This window comes from Rhinoraja longicauda, chromosome 5 (assembly GCF_053455715.1).
Source record: "Rhinoraja longicauda isolate Sanriku21f chromosome 5, sRhiLon1.1, whole genome shotgun sequence".
In the NCBI taxonomy this organism is placed as follows: domain Eukaryota; kingdom Metazoa; phylum Chordata; class Chondrichthyes; order Rajiformes; family Arhynchobatidae; genus Rhinoraja; species Rhinoraja longicauda.
In genome coordinates this window covers 46,996,871-47,016,052 of record NC_135957.1, presented here as the reverse complement: position 1 = coordinate 47,016,052, position 19,182 = coordinate 46,996,871, and the positions used below count along the sequence as shown (strand labels likewise).

The following is a 19,182-nucleotide window of genomic DNA, read 5'->3' as shown; positions in this document are numbered from 1 at the left end:
GTGCAATGGCTTTAAAGCCTTTCTAATCTCAACTGAAAGTCAGATCATTGAAACTGCTGCACTACTGCCTGCAATTTAATCCTAAAAGACAAGCATTCTTTTCTGGAACTTTTCCCGTGGTTTTAAAACTTATCATTTGGCAAAGTCAACATAGTTGAACAAACAATTTGTGGATTGTTTCATAGGATTTCTTCCCTTCTCAATTAAGAAATGCTGAGCAAAATGTAGTATTTATTTATTGCAAGTCACTTAACATACACAGATCAGCAAAATGTAGACAAATGCATTAAATAGTTTAATTTGCATTTGGGCAGATGAATATCCATACTGCATAATTACTCAATGCTACTGCATACTATGACTCATCAGATTGACATGTAATTCTTGATTAATCATTAAGTAGGATTTTGACCCCCATTTGCAAAATAAGTCTGTGGTATTTGGAAAATTAAATTTAGTTTCACTATTTTCCAAATCAACTTTGAAGCAGTTCTGCATTGACAGTATTTGCTTGCAAACCTCTTTGAATTTGGAACTTGGGCTAAAACTTTGATCTCTGGAAGGTTGTAGTAAGATGAAGAAAAATAGATTCGAGCATAATATTGAATCTCTGCACCAAAACCAGGTAAGTAATTCTATCACTAACCCTCTCTGTTTGTCATCTAGTTACATTTTCGGGTGCAGAATTAACAGGAATTAAGTAAAGGAAGAAGCTCTTCTTTGCTTTAACAGTTTATTTGTGCATGTCATTGGCTGTGTAGAAGCTAATTTTTCATTATTTATTTCAAGTAGTTCAATTATTAGTGATCCCCAGTCTCCGGGTCAAGGTTCTATTGTTATGTGTACTAAGGAATTTCCTCTGATTGTACGGTGTAAATACATTTCATTGGCTGTATTAGTAGTCAAGTCAAGTCAAGTTTATTTGTCACATACACATAAATGTGCAGTGAAATGAAAGATTACCCACAGTCCCACAATAAGACCAATAAAAAAAAGCAATAACACACACAATCAAACAAAAAGAAACATCCATCACAGTGAGTCTCCTCCAGTCACCTCCTCACTGTGATGGAAGGCCAGAATGGCCAGAATGTCTTTTCTCTTCCCCTGCCGTCTTCTCCTGCGGTCAGGCTGTTGAAGTTGCCACGTTCCAGGCCGCGCCGGACGGTGAAAGGTCCGCAGCGTGCTGACCCAAGCCCCGCGATCCGGGGCGGGCGAAGACGCCGCCGCTGCACGTCGGGGAGTTCGGGGCTCCCGACAATGAAGCCCCTGCCGGGCGGAGAAAATCCAGCGGCCTATTTCAGGCTGCGCCGGACGGTGAAAGGTCCACGGCGGGCCGACCCAAGCCCCACGATTCGGGGCGGGCGAAGACGCTGCCGCTGCCGCTCTCGATATCGGCCCCCACCCAGGGGCCTGCGAGCTTCCGACGTCCACGCGGCCGGAGCCTCCACTGGCGAGTCCCAGGTGGAGGCCGCCACCTCCATGGGTTTGGCCCAGAATAAAAGGTCGCTTCTCCGTTCAGAAGAGACAATTTTATATTTACAGTTCCCGTTCCTCCCACCCCCACCCCCCCCCCCCCCCCATAGTACACAACCCCAAAAAACTACATCACATTTACACTACAATCAAGACAAAAAAACAACATAAAAACACAAAGACAGGCAGACTGCAGGTATGCCGCAGCTGCTAGGGCATTTACAGAGTAAATGTGTCACTATGGTTCAATTCATAGCAATTTCACCGCTGAGTCAGAATTTAATGATTTCTAATTCTGAGGGTAGTCTGTATTTTCAGAGTTGCCATCTTCCAGATGAGAATAAAATTGAGGTCTTGACTGCTTCCACAGATGGGCCTAAATAATCTCATTGCAATACTTCAAGAAGAGCCTTGGCACTAATCTAGGTTCCTTGGCCAATATTTATCCCTTAACCAACAACACTGAGAGACAGATTATATGGTTGTTATCCTCTCGTTCTTTATTGGAATTTGCTTTGTACGGATCACTACACATTGCTTACTCTACAGCAATTACTCCACTTCAGAAGTTTCACTTTGACAGGAAGCAGCTTTGGGATGTCCCAAAGCCATGAAAAGTCTTCTTATAACACAAGTCTTCCTTCTTGTTAAGTACAAGAATATGGTAGCAAAAATCCCTACTTAATTTGACAAAGGACAGATTTTGGTCTGCTGCCTTTTGTAGTGAATCAGCAGGCAGAGAAATTCTATGCTAACATGACAGTGTGTTTAGTCAGCATAATTTCTAATCCAGTTATCCAAACACTGCTTTACGAGGGAATTTTATCAACCAGTCATCAAAGCAGCTTTTACATGTACTGCCTAACAATAAAGTCAAGTGCCTGAACTTTGAACTCAGATAACTCTCATTGCATTTCATCATTCCAAATATCAGGCACCTAAATCTCGACCGAGTTTAAGCATTGGAATGCCAGTGTTAAACTGAGCACTTTTTGATGTGTTTCAGAAACATAGCATCAAGTCGATAATGTTCCACATTAACAATGCATCAGCACAAATGAGCGGATCATACTGCTCAGTGTGAGATCAGTCCTACTTATGGATACATGACTGGAGTGCTGCTTAGATGCTACAACTGTTTTATGGAGTAGGTATTTAAGTTCAATTCCCGGGGATGACCGTCCTTGTGCACATTCCTTTGGCACTCTTTCTCTGCATAGGGGTATGCTGGAGAGGACTTCAAGCCTCCACAGTAAAGTTGCCAGGCAGCTGGTGTCCAATGTAATCCTGCATATTGGGCAGCCATCTTTGTATGACTGAGCTCTGTATCAATACCATGGCTTCAGTGGTTCTTCATTATCAACGTGGCCCCATGTAAAGAATGAGCAGCATCCAGGTAAGTTTTATGGGCCTAGAATTTCTGATAGCAAGGAGAATGAAATTGCTTTCACTGTCAATATACAATAAATATGACAGCAATTTTGAGATTTTGCTCCGTGATTTAATGTGAAAAACACAGAATTGCTGTCAGTGATCCAATGCGCTATCAATGTGCTATTTGCAGCCTTCTCCTCTACATGAAGATTGAAATAAATTTTAGGTATTTATGAATCAGTCGACGATAAAATACCCCGTAAATCTCACTCACACTGACGTGTGGTTCTGGTGAGTTTTTAATGGTGTGCTGAGCTAAATTACTGCCAGCTACCAATTTGTCCTTAAAAAATTGGTTTATGATTTTTTGATTGAAAAAAAAATATGTGGCTGTGTGTCTTGTTGCTTTTTACTTAGTATGGTAACTTAAATTTCACTGTACCTTAATTGGTACATGTGACAATAAATTGATAGACAATAAACAAAAGACAATAGGTGCAGATGCAGGTGCAATAGATCTTGACCTTGAAATCTTGAAAATTAATTTTATGTTGTGCATTACAAATTCTTCACATTAATTTTTTTTAAATTCCTTCAAACTTATTTATAATCTTTCATCTTTTATGGGAATCATACGTGTACTTCCCAATCTCAATTTAGCATTTTATATTATGTAAACATTTAATATTAAACATCTCAAACTGGTTACATTGGTCTATGATTCCTGGGCTCCAGGGTCAGTGTGAGCAGAACTCTAATGGTAGCAGCCTTTGGAAAAGGCAAGCTCTCACGACAGAGATTGCTGAAGCTGTCTTCCAGATTAGGGTATTGTCATTTTCTCACAATAAATATAGATTACTAGACCAAGTGGACCCGTTGGGCCCCATTCCTTGTAGAGGGGGAACAGGGAAGGGGAGAGGGTGTCGTCACTGAGTAAGCCCTGGACTCAAAGCCTCTCCTGTATTGGTGTAGCACCCCCAACCCCCCCAATCAATCCCCCTTATCCCCCACTCCTCCCCCTACTGGCCCACTCCATCCCCCCTACCCCACCCACACTTGTCCCTCCCCTGTCCCCAGCCCATTCCCCCAGCCCTTCCTCCAACCCCATTCCCCCTCCCCACCACTATTCCCCCCTCCCCCTCTCCTGACCCCCACCTCCCTCCCCTCCCCCCACCCCCACTCTCCCCTCCCCCCACCCCCACTCTCCCCTCCCCCCACCCCCACTCTCTCCTGCCCCCCCACTCCCCCCCTTCCCCACAACCCCCACTGTTCCCCCCACCCCCACAGTTCCCCCTATCTACAAAAATTATAATGGCCCAAAAATTGCTAATCTACTTTTTATTATTCAAATATTTTTTTACTAATTGACTTTAGTTCCAACTTTGACTGTTTCAAACTAGTGGAAAAACAAACACAGTGTAAATGGACACTGATCTGTCCTGGTCAGCTTCATACTGGATGGATTAGGCTCAAGTGACTGTAAAACATTAAGTCAGGATGAGAAGAAAATAAATTCAAACATTGCCTCTTGATTTAATTCGGCCTGCCCCCTGTCTACATTTTGCACCTATCAGCAAGTATAGCCTTCGGATACTACCTTAAACAATATTATACCTGAGCTTTGCCTGGAAGTACGGTGGTATGTCGGTCTGGTTTATAGCAGTATGTCATCTAACTTTAAATATAAGGTCAAAATGAACCAAGCAATGCTTACAATTTAAAGTGTGCTCTTTTCAATGCACTTTCCACATTCGAGTAAATCTACAGGAAATGTGTTCATTAGATGGGTATTGGTATGGTATTCATTAATGGGTATTGGAGTTCAGGTCTGTGGTTGTCTCAATCTCAAATCCAATGCAAACTGTGGTGGACTCACAGTGACCCAATGGACTGCAGATGCTGGAATCCTGAGTAAAACACAAAGTGCTGGAGTAACTCAACAGATCAGACAGCATCAGTGGATAGAATGGATAGACAACATTTTGGGTCTGGACCCTTCTTCAGTCTGAAGAAAGGTCTTGAACCAAAAAATAGCCTATCCATTCCCTCCACAAGTTCTACCTGACCTGCTGTGTTTTCGTGGTTGGTTCATTTTCCCTGTGGCATTGCCTAAATGTTGCTGCAATGGTGAGAGCAGGAAGCAAATAGATTTATTGAGAATGAAAGAAACATAAACATGAGAGAGATGTCCAAGAATTCACATCCAGAAATATCTTGAGTGGCGACTGGTATATTTGTGATTGTGGATCAAAATGATTAGAAATATTACTGATTGTACCGACAGTCCGTTCCAAATGCAATTGCTGCTTTAATATTAAATACATATTTGCCATCTCCTGAGGAAAGTCAGCAATATAAAGGTGTTTCCTTTGGTGCTTTTCACTGCAGCTTGCAGAATATGAAGCCACACTCCCCATCACAGAGAGGTCCAACCCCATAACGCACGATATAGACCTATCAGATTCAGTTCAGATTGTACAACTGTTGAAAAAATGTGATGAAGAAATATTTCAGAAGGAGGAAGACTCAGCAACAAACTATAAGGTACAAAATGATTCCATGCTAACCACCAGTGTAAATTGTGTTTCTCTTTCCACAAATGCTGCTTGACTGACTGGGTTCTTCCAGCATTTCTGATTTTGTTGTCGTCATTCCTGCATGTTCTTTATGAATTAATCTTTACTATATGCAGCAACTGGCCAATATTTATTTTGTGTTACTGACAGACACTATTCAGTGAATCCATCTTAATGGCTTTGAGGGACACTGCCAAGCAAGTTCAAGAGGTGCTGAGGGTAGGTGATGAAATGATAATTGTTGAGCCTTAACAAGTTTACTATCAATTCTGACAAAGTAAACTCTGGCCAGTTTATTGCAGAATATAACATAAGGCTTTCTAGAGAAGTGTTTTTTTTAGCTAAATATTACAATCTAACACTCCTGATGCTGAATACTGCACAGAAAATAGTACATTGTCGCAATTTAGAGAGCAGTTCACGCCATTCACAGCTCATTTGGTTTGCTGTCAAATAACTTTGAACGGATTATGAATGACCTGCACTGTGAACCAGCTTCAATAACCTATGTACTCAAATTCCCAATCTGCGCTTCTGTCACGCTCCATGTTGGAAGCATTAAATCATAAAATATACCCCACAGTAAATTGCACATCTGAATAACACCACAGAGGAAATTGAATTTATATGTTTCACAACAAGAAAGGAAGGGATAAAGATGGAACATTCTATTTAAACTCTATTTCAGAGAGGTTTAACTTTAATCCTGATTACTAAATGCATTCAATGTGTTTATATATGGGTAGTCTGCTTTTGTATTTCAGTTGGAGTTATTTTACACGATTGGTATCCATAGATGTGGGCTCTGTTGCCATGGACACAGACACCAAATGACACAGTCAATGGAAATGGCGCAGGCCTCATATACAGAATTCGTCATTGATCTACTTCATTCCACCTGGGCTACTGTTAGTGATTGGCCTCCCCACCAACTGCCTCCCTTTAATGATCTCTGCCCTCCTCTGGTCATCTCCTTGACTACCCTTCATCGATCGGTTCCCCAACTTCCCACAAACCACTCCTTGGTCAATCTCACTTATTCCCGTACATCGGCTGGCGCCACCAGCAGTGGTTGCCTTGCCAACCGTCTGCCTGTCCTTTCTTCTTTTTTGTTATTTTTAGTATGTGTTAAAAGTATGTTTTAGTGTTCCTTGGTTTGTTTTATGTAGGGGGTGGGGGAAACTTTTTTCAATCTCTTACCTTGACAGAGATGCGATTTTTTTCCTGTATCGTATCTCCGTCCCCATTGCGGCCTAACATCGTGCAGTTGGCGGCCTTTCCTGGAGAAAAGGACCCGGCGCTCCAAGCCGCGGGAATCTGTGGGATTGTAACATCGCGGAGCTTGCGATCCCTTTGCTGGGGATCGAAGCTCCAACCGCGGAACCTGTGGACTTTAACATCGTGATGTCCACGGTCTCTGGTAAGAAGAGGCCGATTCTGGAGCTCCATGCCACGGAGAGAGTTTCAACTGCCCCGATGTGGGAGCGTCGATCACCCCGACGGGGGCTTCGATCATCCGCTGCGGGGGCTTTGATAGCCCCGACTGCAGATGGTTTGACTGCCCCGACCGCGGGAGAACAAAGAGGAAGAAGTTTGAACTTTATTGCTTTCCATCACAGTGAGGAATGTGGAATCCACTGTGATGGAAGTTATGTTAACTTTTATATGTTTGTGTGTCTTAGTATGGCTGTATGGTAACTCAAATTTCACTGTACCTTAACTGGTACATGTGACAATAAACTGACCTTGAAAACTTGACCTTGAAACCTTGAACCCCAACAATCTAACCTATTCCACAAACTCCCATTCCTCTTTCCAAACGTGCGCTGCACCCTGATGTCTTCACAACCAATTCCACTTAGCTCCCTGGTCCACAAATCAGCTTCTTATTCTCCGCACCTCTATTCCTCTCCCAAACTGTGGCTCAATATCCATGATGAGCTCTCTGGCCTACCTCACTCCATTCCTCTCACTAACACTGCCATGCCCTCTGATTGTCTCCCTCATTACATCCTCTTTTTTCTCCTCATATTTGTTCCAATCTCTGCTCCAAATTGTCCATACCACAAACCATCCCCCCGAAACCAAAATTGCCTCCCACACATTTCCTCTTCAATCTCCGCTCTCCATGATGGCAGGAGTCCACAGAGAAAGTGTTAACGTTCAATTTTTGGTCTCTTATAATTTCTTGAGAAATGTTTTTTGAATGCATAACATCATTACACAGATTTGCCCAATATAGGCTATTAATTTGGAACAAATTTTGAACATTATTGGGATCACTTTTTCTACAAAAATAGGTCTCATCTTAATGAACAAAAGATTATTAATTATATTGGTTTCTAATAGTAAAATTGTTCTGAGAAATGGTATCAGGCAAATAGGAGGGCTGTTTCAGGGCTTTTAGTCTCAGTGGAATTTGTTACTGTTATCGTTAGAGTCAGGGAAGTTGTGAATTAAAGATCTGAGCAATTTTGTGAATTTGCAACTTTGCCAGTACTAAATGTACGAATGATTTATTTTAAAAAAAATATTCTGACAAATATTTTCAGGATGCTGATGATAACCTGATTGTGCTGAGCGGATGCGGAACTTCAGGAAGATTAGCATTTCTACTTGCCGTATGTATGACTAACGTTTTCTACGCACTTATTATCACTTACTGAAAGTAAGCATGCAGTCATTGAAAGTAAGCATGCAGTCACTGAAAGTAAGCATGCAGTCACTGAAAGTAAGCATGCAGTCACTGAGGGTAAGCATGCAGTCACTGAAAGTAAGCATGCAGGTACAGCAGGCAGTGAAGAAAGCTAATGGCATGTTGGCCTTCATAGCAAGAGGAGTTGAGTATAGGAGCAAGGAGGTCCTACTGTAGTTGTACAGGGCCCTGGTGAGACCACACCTGGAGTATTGTGTGCAGTTTTGGTCTCCTAATTTGAGGAAGGGCATTCTTGCTATTGAGGGAATGCAACAGAGGTTAACCAGGTTAATTCCTGGGATGGCAGGAATGACATATGATGAAAGAATGGAGCGACTGGGCTTGTATTCACTGGAATTTAGAGTGATGAGAGAGGATCTTATTGAAACATATAAGATTATTAAGGGATTGGCCTTGCCAACAGTGTGCCTGTCCTTTCTTCTTTTTTATTATTTTTTAAATGTGTCAAAAGTATGTTTTAATGTTCCTTGGTTTCTTTTATGTGGAGGGGTGGGGGATGGGGTTGGGGGAAACTTTTTTAAATCTCTTACCTCGACGGAGATGTGATTTTTTTTCCGTATCGTGTCTCCGTCCCCATTGTGGCCTAACATTGTGGAGTTGGTGGCCTTTCCTGTGACCTACTGTAAGTGACCTTATCCATTTCTATTGCTTTCAGTCTTCCTTCAATCGTTTGTCAAAAACAAAAATCTATGACTACATCATTGCTGGAGGAGACAAGTAAGCAGCCACTATAACTGTAACTACACAAGGTTACATTTAAAAAGTTACATCTACTGCAAAAATTCATTGTTGTTTTGTTTGATCCACAGAGCTCTCATGACTTCTCAAGAGCTACCTGAAGATAATCCAGAGACTGGGATTAAAATGTTAAAAGCAGTAAGTTGTATCATCTAATGATATTGTAGTTGGTCTTTATGTAACACAAAATACATCAGGTTTCTATGTTCTTAAGATCAAAGGTAACAGCAGGTGTTTGAATGCCATTTCATTAGTTATAATGACATTTTGGTTCCATATTTTGGCTGCAGTCATATGGTTTCATCCAATTACATGTTTACAATGAGAGTACATCATAAATGACAAGAAATACATCTGAATATTATAAACACCTTTGCTGGGACAATGTAATTCACATGAATGGTCTAAAAGATTCCAAAGAAGGAAACTCCAGACACACAAAACTAGTAGGAAGGAATTGCAGATGCTGGTTTAAACCGAAGATAGACACAAAATCATCTGTCTGAAGAAGGGTCTTGACCCGAAACGTCACCCATTCCTTCTCTCCAGAGTTGCTGCCTGTCCCGCTGAGTTACTCCAGCAATTTGTGTCTATCATCACACAAAACTAGTGTCATGATTGCTGATTCTCCAGATACATAAATATACCAGTTATGGATAGACAGGACAAATCTGCCAAAAACCATGTTTGATGTGCTAAGTGATAAAATAATCAGTCTAGTCTGGATCCTCCCTCCATCTCTGTATTAATGGTGTAAAATAAATCTAACTGAATACATCTAATGCCTAGTTTAATGTCGCTCAAGTGTGATGTGTTATGTAAATTAGACATACATATAGACATAGAAAATAGGTGTAGGAGGAGGCCATTCAGCCCTTCGAGCCAGCACCGCCATTCATTGTGATCATGGCTGATCATCCACAATCAGTAACTTGTGCCTGCCTTCTCCCCATACCCCTTGATTCCGCTAGCCCCAAGAGCTCTATCTAACTCTCTTTTAAATTCATCCAGTGAATTGGCCTCCACTGCCTTCTGTAGCAGAGAATTCCACAAATTTACAACTCTCTGGGTAAAAACATTTCCTGCATCTAGCTTGTCCAGTCCTTTTATAATTTTATATGTTTCTATAATTTTATATGTTTATAATTTTATAATTCTATAAGATCCCCTCTCATCCTTCTAAATTCCAGTGATTACAAGCCCAGTCTTTCCAATCTTTCCTCATATGACAGTCCCGCCATCCCGGGAATTAACCTTGTGAACCTACTCCCTTAATAGCAAGGGAAAACCTTCCTCAAATTAGGAGACCAAAACTGCACACAATACTCCAGATGTGGTCTCTCCAGGGCCCTGTACAACTGCAGAAGGACCTCTTTACTCCTATACTCAAATCTTGTCGTTATGAAGGCCAACAAGCCATTAGCTTTCTTCACTGCCTGCTGTACCTGCATGTTTACTTTCAGTGACTGGTGTACAAGGACACCCAGGTCTCATTGCACTTCCCTTTTTCCTAATCTGACACCATTGTGATAATAATCTGCCTCCTTGTTCTTGCTGCCAAAGTGGATAACCTCACATTTATCTACATTATACTGCATCTGCCATACATCTGCCCACTCACTCAACCTGTCCAAGTCACCCTGCAACCTCCTAGCATCCTCTTCGCAGTTCACCCAGCTTTGTGTCATCTGCAAATTTGCGAGTGTTACTTTTAATTCCATCATCTAAATCATTCATATATATTATAAATTGTAGCGGCCCCAGCACCGAGCCTTGCGGCACTCCACTCGCCACTGCCTGCCATTCTGACAGGGACCCGTTTATTCCTACTCTTTGTTTCCTGTCTGCCAACCAATTCACTATCCACGTCAATACCTTACCCCCAATACCATGTACTCTAATTTTGCCCACTAATCTCCTGTGTGGGACCTTCTCAAAGGCTTTCTGAAAGTCCAGATACATTACATCCACTGGCTCTCCTTCATCCAATTTACTTGTCACATCCTCAACCTTTGTTGAGGTTATCAACAAATCCCAGAAGATTAGTCAAGCAGGATTTCCCCTTCATAAATACATGCTGACTTGGACCAATCCTTTAACTTCCCCACCATCGATGTCAGGCTAACTAGTCTACAATGCCTGGTTTTCTCTCTCGCACATTTCTTGAAAAGTGGGATAACATTAACTACCCTCCAATCAATAGGAACTTATCCTGAATCTATAGGACATTGGAAAATGATCACCAATGCATCCATGAATTCTAGAGCCACCTCCTTGAGTGCGCTGAGATGCAGGCCATCAGCCCCTGGGGATTTATCAGCCCTCAGACACATCAGTCTGCAGACACATAGTTAATACAATTTCTCGCCTAATGCAACTTTCTTTCAGTTCCTCTGTCTCCTTAACATGGGGCGGTACGGCGGCACAGTGGTAGAGTTGCTGCCTTACAGCGAATGCAGCGCCGGAGACACGAGTTCAATCCCAACTACGGATGCTGTCTGTACGGAGTTTGTACGTTCTCCCTGTGACCTGCGTGGGTTTCTCCGAGATCTTCGGTTTCCTCCCACACTCCAAAGACGTACAGGTTTGTAGGTTAATTGGCTTGGTAAATGCAAAAATTGTCCCTAGTAGGTGTAGGATAGTGTTAATGTGCGGGGATCACTGGTCGGCGTGGACCCGGTGGTCCGAAAGGGCCTGTTTCCAGGCTGTATCTCTAAACTAGATCCTCTGTCTTCTAGTACATCTGGGAGATTGTCTTCTGTCTTCCTCGGTGAAGACAGAACCAAAGTACCTGTTCAATTCTTCTGCCATTTCCTTGTTCCCCATAATAATTTCACCTGTTTCTGCCTGCAAGGGACCCACATTTGTCTTTACTAATCTTCTTCTAAAGAAGATTTTACTATATATATTGTTGGCGAGCTTACCTTCGTACTTCATCTTTTCACCCCGTATTGCCCTTTATGTTACCTTCTGATGTCCTTTGAAAGTTTCCCAAATGTTTGGCTTCCCGCTACACTTTGTTATATTATACACCTTTTCTTTTAGTTTTATACCGTCCCTAATTTCCCTTGTTAGCCACAGTTGCCTCTTGCCTAATAGGAGAATGTCTCTGGGTCATGTCAGTTTACAAACCATATATCTTGACTGAACTATATATAATATAAGAAAATAACTGCAGATGCTGGTACAAATCGATTTATTCACAAAATGCTGGAGTAACTCAGCAGGTCAGGCAGCATCTCGGGAGAGAAGGAATGGGTGACGTTTCGGGTCGAGATCCTTCTTCTGACTGAACTCTTTTGTTGTGAGGTAGATGCCTGTGCTCTCCAGCACTATTGTCCGTTTACATTGCTAATGTTTTAATTTCAAACCTGAAACCTGCTTGTCGTTTACTGGTGTTTTTTTGAAAAACTGGTTCTCGTTTCTATTAAAGTCCACTCCCCACATAATTCCTGAAAAATGCTCCATGTCTAACAATCTCTAACAATTTAATAATTATATGTTATTTTGCTGCACAATTTTCCTGATCTAAGATTAAATCCCATCTTGGTAGTAATGATCCTTTGTTTTATGCCTTAATATTTGGAAAATTATCTTTGACATTACATTTGGCAGCATTTTCCAAATAAAATGAGATGATGCGCATAAAAAAACCTGTAACTCAACCAGCCAAATGCTATAGAGTATTTTTTTATATTTATGCTTTTGACTGAACATAAAATAGATATTGCAAAATCAGCAACAGACTTACATTTCTCATGAGTGTTTTTTTAATTAAAATTGTAAACCTTGTTCTGAAAAATTGTTACTTTTTATTTCTTTCCTGAGCTATTTATTTTTTTGAAGATCATTTTCTAACCATTTAATTGTTGTCAGGATGATGACCAAGAAAATACAATACAATTGAAAGTGAGAAATATATTATTTTCATTACATCCTTAACTGTAATATTTATTTGCAGATCACCAAAATGAAAAAGAAAGTACTGTTCATTGGGATTTCATGTGGATTGTCAGTAAGTAGAGTGGATTTCAAGCTCTTTCCAAAAGTACCGAAATTTGCTGTCAATGTTCCTTTGGTACAGTACATTCTCAGTACCAATTCTTCCATGTTAAAACGTAAGTGTGTTGTATAATGCAAGAGGATGGGTTATTACTGTAAATTAAATCAATGAGATGAACATCAAACTCATTCCACCCCACCAGGGCATTGCCCAGTCTATAAAGTTACAACTTATTCTCGATTAACATTTCAAGTTTATTTGAAATCTCTCTCGCATAATTGGATTCCACCCACATACATGTGGCTTGTGAAACTGATTAACCATCTCCTCTAATAATTTAACATCTGTTGTTCTAATCTATGTTTACATTTCTGAGACACACAAATGATGTAAGTGTGGCATTCTTATTTCAATTTGTTTCTTGATATCCAATAATATACTTTTAATGTGGAACTCCAAAGGATCACAGAATACAAAGCATAGAAACATTGAGCTTTTCAGTCCAAGCAGTCAGGGCATTTTCTACATGGTCTGAAGAAGGGTTTTGACTCAAAACGTCACCGATCCATGTTCTCCCGAGATACTGCCTGACCTGCTGAGATACTCCAGCACTGTGTGGCTTTTCCACATTCTCACCATGTTTGTTCTATTACTGTCTTTAGACTGGTATATTCCTAGTAAATATAGAAACATAGAAAATAGGTGCAGGAGGAGGCCATTCGGCCCTTCGAGCCAGCACCGCCATTCATTGTGATCATGGCTGATCGTCCCCAATCAATACCCTGTGCCTGCCTTCTCCCCATATCCCTTGATTCCACTAGCCCCTAGAGCTCTATCTAATGTTCTCTTAAATGACTTATTTACTTCTCTGATCAAGATGTAAAGGCTCATATTTACCATTGTGAAAATAATTAATTAATTACACTTATTTTGCAAGTTCATTAATATATTGCAATTAGTTACTGTCATCTGTCATCTGCAACTTTAGAATTACGGTGTTGATTTTTTGTGTTTGCATCATTAATATAAATTGTGAATGATAATAGTCACAGCTTATCCTTATGTGATTTTTTTCCCTATTTCCTGCCACTCTGAATACCTATTACCTACCTGTGCACATGACACTATTTTGCAATCAATGAACTTCCGATTCTGCTTTTGGTCCCCTGACTCCACATTCCCTCGTTTTAACGATTAATTATTTATGTGACACATTATGATTTGCATTTTTGAAACTTAATTGTGTTTCATCAATTACTAGAGCATTGTCTATTCTCTGTTACCTTTTGCAAAACGCCAAGTGCTGAAGGTTCAGGCAGTGTCTGGGAAGGGAATGGCAGCACCTCTGCTATCTTTCCATCGATTTCATTGTCACACAAGACTATCCCTTTGAAGTCCATTAATAAATGTTCCATATTAGTTTAGTTTAGCTTAGTTTAGAGATACAGCACGGAAATAGGTCCTTCGGCCCATCGAGCCCGCACCGACCAGCGATTCCCACACATTAACGCCTCCCTACACACACTAGTGACAACTTTACATTTATACCAAGCCAATTAACCCACAACCTGTATGTCTTTGGAGTGTGGGAGGAAACCGACGCAGGTCACAGGGAGAACATAAAAACTCCGTACCGATAAGTACCCACAGTCAGGATCAAATCCGGGTCTCTGGCGCTGTAAGGCAGTAGCTCTACTGCTACGCCACTGTGCATATTTTTCATTTGAGATTATTTTTTGGTTTCTCCAATACTGGTATTACTCTGGTCTTTTGGCATTGAATTCTATTACCCATTTGGCAAATTGGATCACTTTATATATAAAATAATGAGAAGAGGCAGCAATTAAAAACATGTATGATTGTTTAATTGATTATGCATATTTATCTTCAAATTAAACATTAACAAAATAAGCACAGCTTCATGTCAGAGTGTCACATCATATAATCATGGGCAGATATTGTAGAAAATTATATTTGCCAAACTCTTATATGGGTGTTTTATTTTTAAGGCAGAAGGGAGGTTGTGAAGTTATATATTAAAAAACAGTGAAATATTTGTACCTTGCAGCTTAGTGGTTATGTACGGTGTCAACCCACTATTATGAGTTCCCTTTCATGCTTACAGGCTCCATTTGTTGCTGGTCAGCTAGATTTCTGCATGAACAACCTGGACAAGTTTACTCCTGTTCTGGTGGGGTTCAACCCAATTAATATGGCAAGGTACAAAATATCTGTAGGTTTGCATTACATTTAATCATCTATTATAACATATTCAACCTCAAAGGGCTCGACCTGAAATGTCACCTGTTCCTTTTCTCCAGAGATGCTGCCTGACCCGTTGAGTTACTCAAGCATTTTGTGTCTACCTTCGCATCTCTAGAGAAAATGGATAGGTGACATTTTAGGTCAGAGCCCTTCTTCAGACCGATTGTTGGGGAGGGGAAAGAAAGCTGGGAGAGAGGAGAGGCAGGACAAAGCATGGCAGGTAAAAGACAGACACAAGGGAGATGGGGTTTTGATGTGCAGATGGTTGGAACAAAATCCAGAGATTATAGCAGAAGGTGTGAGCCAGACTAATTGAAGGTATGGAAATTGTGAAGCCAGAAGAAAAAATGTATCCCCCCCCCCCCCCTCCCCCTCCCTCTCCCTCCCTCTCCTCCTAGATTCCTTCCTCTGGTTTCACAATTTCCAACACTTCAATCAGTCTGTCTCATAACCTTCTGCTTTAATCTCTGGCCTTTGTTCCAACCATCTGCCTATCAAGAAGTCCACCTATTACTTGCCATGCTTTATCCTGCATTTCCTCACTCCCAGCTTACTTCCACCCCCTTCCCCCCCTAAATCAGTCAGAAGAATGGTCACAATATGAAATATCACCTATCCGTGTTCTCCAAAGATGCTGTCTGACCCTCTGAGTTACACCAGCATTCTGTGCCCTTTAGAGGAAGCTTTGAGAAAGAAATTCAAATGCCTAAGAGTAAGTTTGTTGAAGAGGATGAAGGACCCACCCGAATGCATATAATTTTTAAAATCCATACGACAAAAGAATAATCTCCTTATATTCGACGAGATACTGGATGCATGAATGTGCTTTACACTGAGCCCTATCTTGAAAGTTCATTTGTGGTTTAATCTTTCTGTAAGCTCCAATACCAAACCACTTTGGTAATGTTTCAGTGATTACCATTGCTCTCTACCAGGTGCAAACTTTAAAATTATGTATTCTGTAATTTGGTTACATTTTGAATAACTGATTTAAATTGTTTAAATTGTTGGGTAAAGGGGTTCAATATAATTTGGATTATCTAGTTAAACACTGGATGATGTAAAAAGTACCGTAATGAATAAGATCCTTGAAATATTCACTCCTGTTTGAATGAATGACTGTGCTGAGAATATTATTTAACATTTCCTTTTAAAGACCTGACAAAATAGAGGAATGGCACTTGACATTTCTTCAAGTGGCAGAACGACTTCAGGAACTTCACAACATACAGAAGGCATTTATCATCAACCCTTCTGTTGGGGTAAGTGTGGCCCCTCAATTACTTTCTGCCAGAAAACTGACATAAATTATTTAACAAGTTCAAAGCAACAATGGGAGCTATCTTCAATTCTCAAAGACAATTCTGCAGTACAACCAGAAAAGGAATAGTCCTAAAGAAAGGAAAATTCATGAAGAGTGAAGCAGAGTACACAAAATGTGGCAAAGCACAAAGTGCTGCTGGGACTCAGCGGGTCAGGCAGGATCTATGAAGGGAATGAACAGCTGAAGCGCTGAGTCGGGAGTACAGATAGTTCTGCTTTAAAGCGACAGTTCCAATGAAACAGTGTATAATAAAATACCGCTATAAAAACAATTGTGTCAATGGTGGTGAGGGGGTTAGGGGATAGAGAGTTTCAAATTTGCAAAGGTCTTTTCAATAGCAATAGATTTATTTTGCTGCACACTAAAAATACTAAAGGCTGTATATTAAACTGTTTGATAGAGCACCCTGCACAAGTGTCAAAATAAGTGATTGCTTGTCAATTTCAGTAACCACTCACAGTCAAAGTAGCAGCTGTGTCCTTAAGAGACAATGGTGTATGATTACTGCAGGGAGGTTACATGGAAGCAGGTTTTCCCCCTGCACTATTTAAAATCAAGACAGGTATTTTTTCTGTTTGTTCATTTCCAAAGTAACTTTTAAGTGTTTCGCTAGTTCGCAATCAAAATGGTATTATAACAAATTCAGCCCACGTAATGCACGCAATGTTCCTTAATTCATCACTCGCGTTATATCCATTTTGTGTTAAGGAACTTCATATTATTGCAGAACCATTTGTATTCCATTTCAGTGTTGGTTTGATAAGAAAGAATTTACAGTAATCCATCACACAAGAGTTTCACAATTTTATTAAAAAAACTAGAATGGGGTCCTTTAAATCACATATGACATCAAATTCAAAGTGAACCTCCTCCAACAACCTCCTGAACTGTCCTGCAGTCTCAGTAGACCCCAAGACAGAAGGGGGAGGAGTTGTACAGTTTGATAGTCACAGGGAAGAAAGATCTCCTGTGACGTTCTGTCCTGCATCTTGGTGGAACCAGTCTGATGCCGAAGGTACTCCTCAGGTTGACCAGCGTGTCATGGAGGGGGTGAGCTGTATCATCCAAGATTCTCCCACAGTTTGAGGAGCATCCTACCCTCCAAGACCACCTCCCATTAATCCAACTCTACCCCCAGGATGGAGCTAACCTTCCGGATGAGTTTGTTGATCCAGCACAGCCTTCGCCCTGCTGCCACAGCACACGACAGCGAAGAAGATGGCGCAATTATATCTGATGCCTCTCAAATATCTCTCCTTCAGCTCTCCTATTCCTCGTGCTCATGTACGTACCATCCCTTGGGGTTTTCACCCCTAAATACAGAAGGTTCTACAAGCACTCTGAGGATTCCCAGCTACACCTTAGCACCATCTCTCCCAACCCCTTCACTGACTCCAAGACAGCAACAAAATGGCAATAGCAGGATAAATTGCAGCATTGAAGTGAAATAATATTTTCTTTTTAAGCTATGGTGGCGATTAGTGTTAATTATAATGAAGTGCATTACTGCTAAAATAGTTTTTGCACTATTCCTTTATCTGCCCCATTGTAATGTAGGTGCCATACCAACATTTCCATTCTGTCTAAAGAAAGAGGTTGTCTCAGAACAGGGGAATTAGCAAAGGCACAGTACTATGCCGTACTGTTCTCAGTGCTATGTTCTCTATAGTGATGCACAAATCACATCCTAGAGCAGTAAAAATGTTGCAAGATTGATATTTGCAAAGGACGCAGTCATTGCTATAAATATTTGTGAACTATCTTTCAGCCTGAAGGAATTACTGGATCATCCAGGATGAAAGGTGGAAGTGCCACCAAACTCCTGCTGGAGACTGTGTTCCTGGCTGCACACAAGGCTCTGGAAAACAACACTGGCATCACACACAGGTCACGATCTCCAATTCATCAATAAAATTGCTTCTTATTTGAAATATCCCTCTGCCACCTCAAGAGCGTGCTCCTTGCACCTGCAATTTCTATAATGAAGAGAGAATGCCCAGCTGGTTGATTGGATGGCACAGTTATGCAGCTGGTAGAGCTGCTGCCTCACAGCACCAGAGACCTGGGTTCGATCCTGACCATGTGGAGTTTGCACATTCTCCCAGTGACCGCGTGGGTTTCCTCCAGGTGCTCTGGTTTCCTCCCACATTCCAAAGACATGTAGGATTGTAGGTTAATCGGCCTCTGTAAAATGTCCCCTGTGTGTAGGGAGTGGATGAGAAAGTGGGATACTATAGAACTGTTATCAACGGATGGTTGGCATATACACAGTGAGCCGAAGGGCCTGATATAGGCTGTATCTCTAAACTAAACTAAACTAAAAACTACAACTAATATGTGAAAGAGAATGGGATAACACATCGGGTTTTTCCCTCAGTCTTGTCAGTAGAGAATTTCTCTCCAATGTGCAAATGTACAGAGTTGATGAATTTCATCAAGCAGGCAGACAAGATGAGAGGCTGGGGAAATCAAAACACAGAAACCTGAAACAAAAATAGAGAAACTGCAAAATCACATACCATGCAGCATCCGCACAAAAAGAAAGAGATTTGCAACTTCTAGCTGATTAACCTTTATCATACATGTGTATGAAAGAACTGCAGGTGCTGGTTTAAATCGAAGGTCGACACAAAATGCTGGAGTAACTCAGCAGGGCAGGCAGCTTCTCTGGAGAGAAGGAATGGGTGACGTTTCGGGTCGAGACCCTTCA

At 41.1% G+C, this 19,182-nt stretch overlaps 1 protein-coding gene across 3 annotated transcripts in view; it reads left to right on the top strand.

Annotated features, from left to right (window-relative positions):
* The window catches only part of gckr (glucokinase (hexokinase 4) regulator), a 49,860-nt gene that overhangs the window by 12,934 nt on the left and 17,744 nt on the right, over positions 1 to 19,182 (top strand). Inside the window, exons 1-10 of one of the 3 annotated variants that reach the window (XM_078400141.1) lie at positions 492 to 625; positions 5,239 to 5,394; positions 5,577 to 5,645; positions 7,979 to 8,047; positions 8,798 to 8,859; positions 8,952 to 9,018; positions 12,842 to 12,895; positions 15,009 to 15,103; positions 16,305 to 16,410; positions 18,241 to 18,359. In XM_078400141.1, coding sequence (XP_078256267.1) covers positions 575 to 625; positions 5,239 to 5,394; positions 5,577 to 5,645; positions 7,979 to 8,047; positions 8,798 to 8,859; positions 8,952 to 9,018; positions 12,842 to 12,895; positions 15,009 to 15,103; positions 16,305 to 16,410; positions 18,241 to 18,359 — 848 coding nt within the window. In that variant the 5' untranslated portion in view covers positions 492 to 574. Of the gene's footprint in view, positions 1 to 491; positions 626 to 2,759; positions 2,873 to 5,238; positions 5,395 to 5,576; positions 5,646 to 7,978; positions 8,048 to 8,797; positions 8,860 to 8,951; positions 9,019 to 12,841; positions 12,896 to 15,008; positions 15,104 to 16,304; positions 16,411 to 18,240; positions 18,360 to 19,182 lie in introns of those variants that run through there. The other 2 variants (XM_078400140.1, XM_078400142.1) reach the window with 2 other exon arrangements.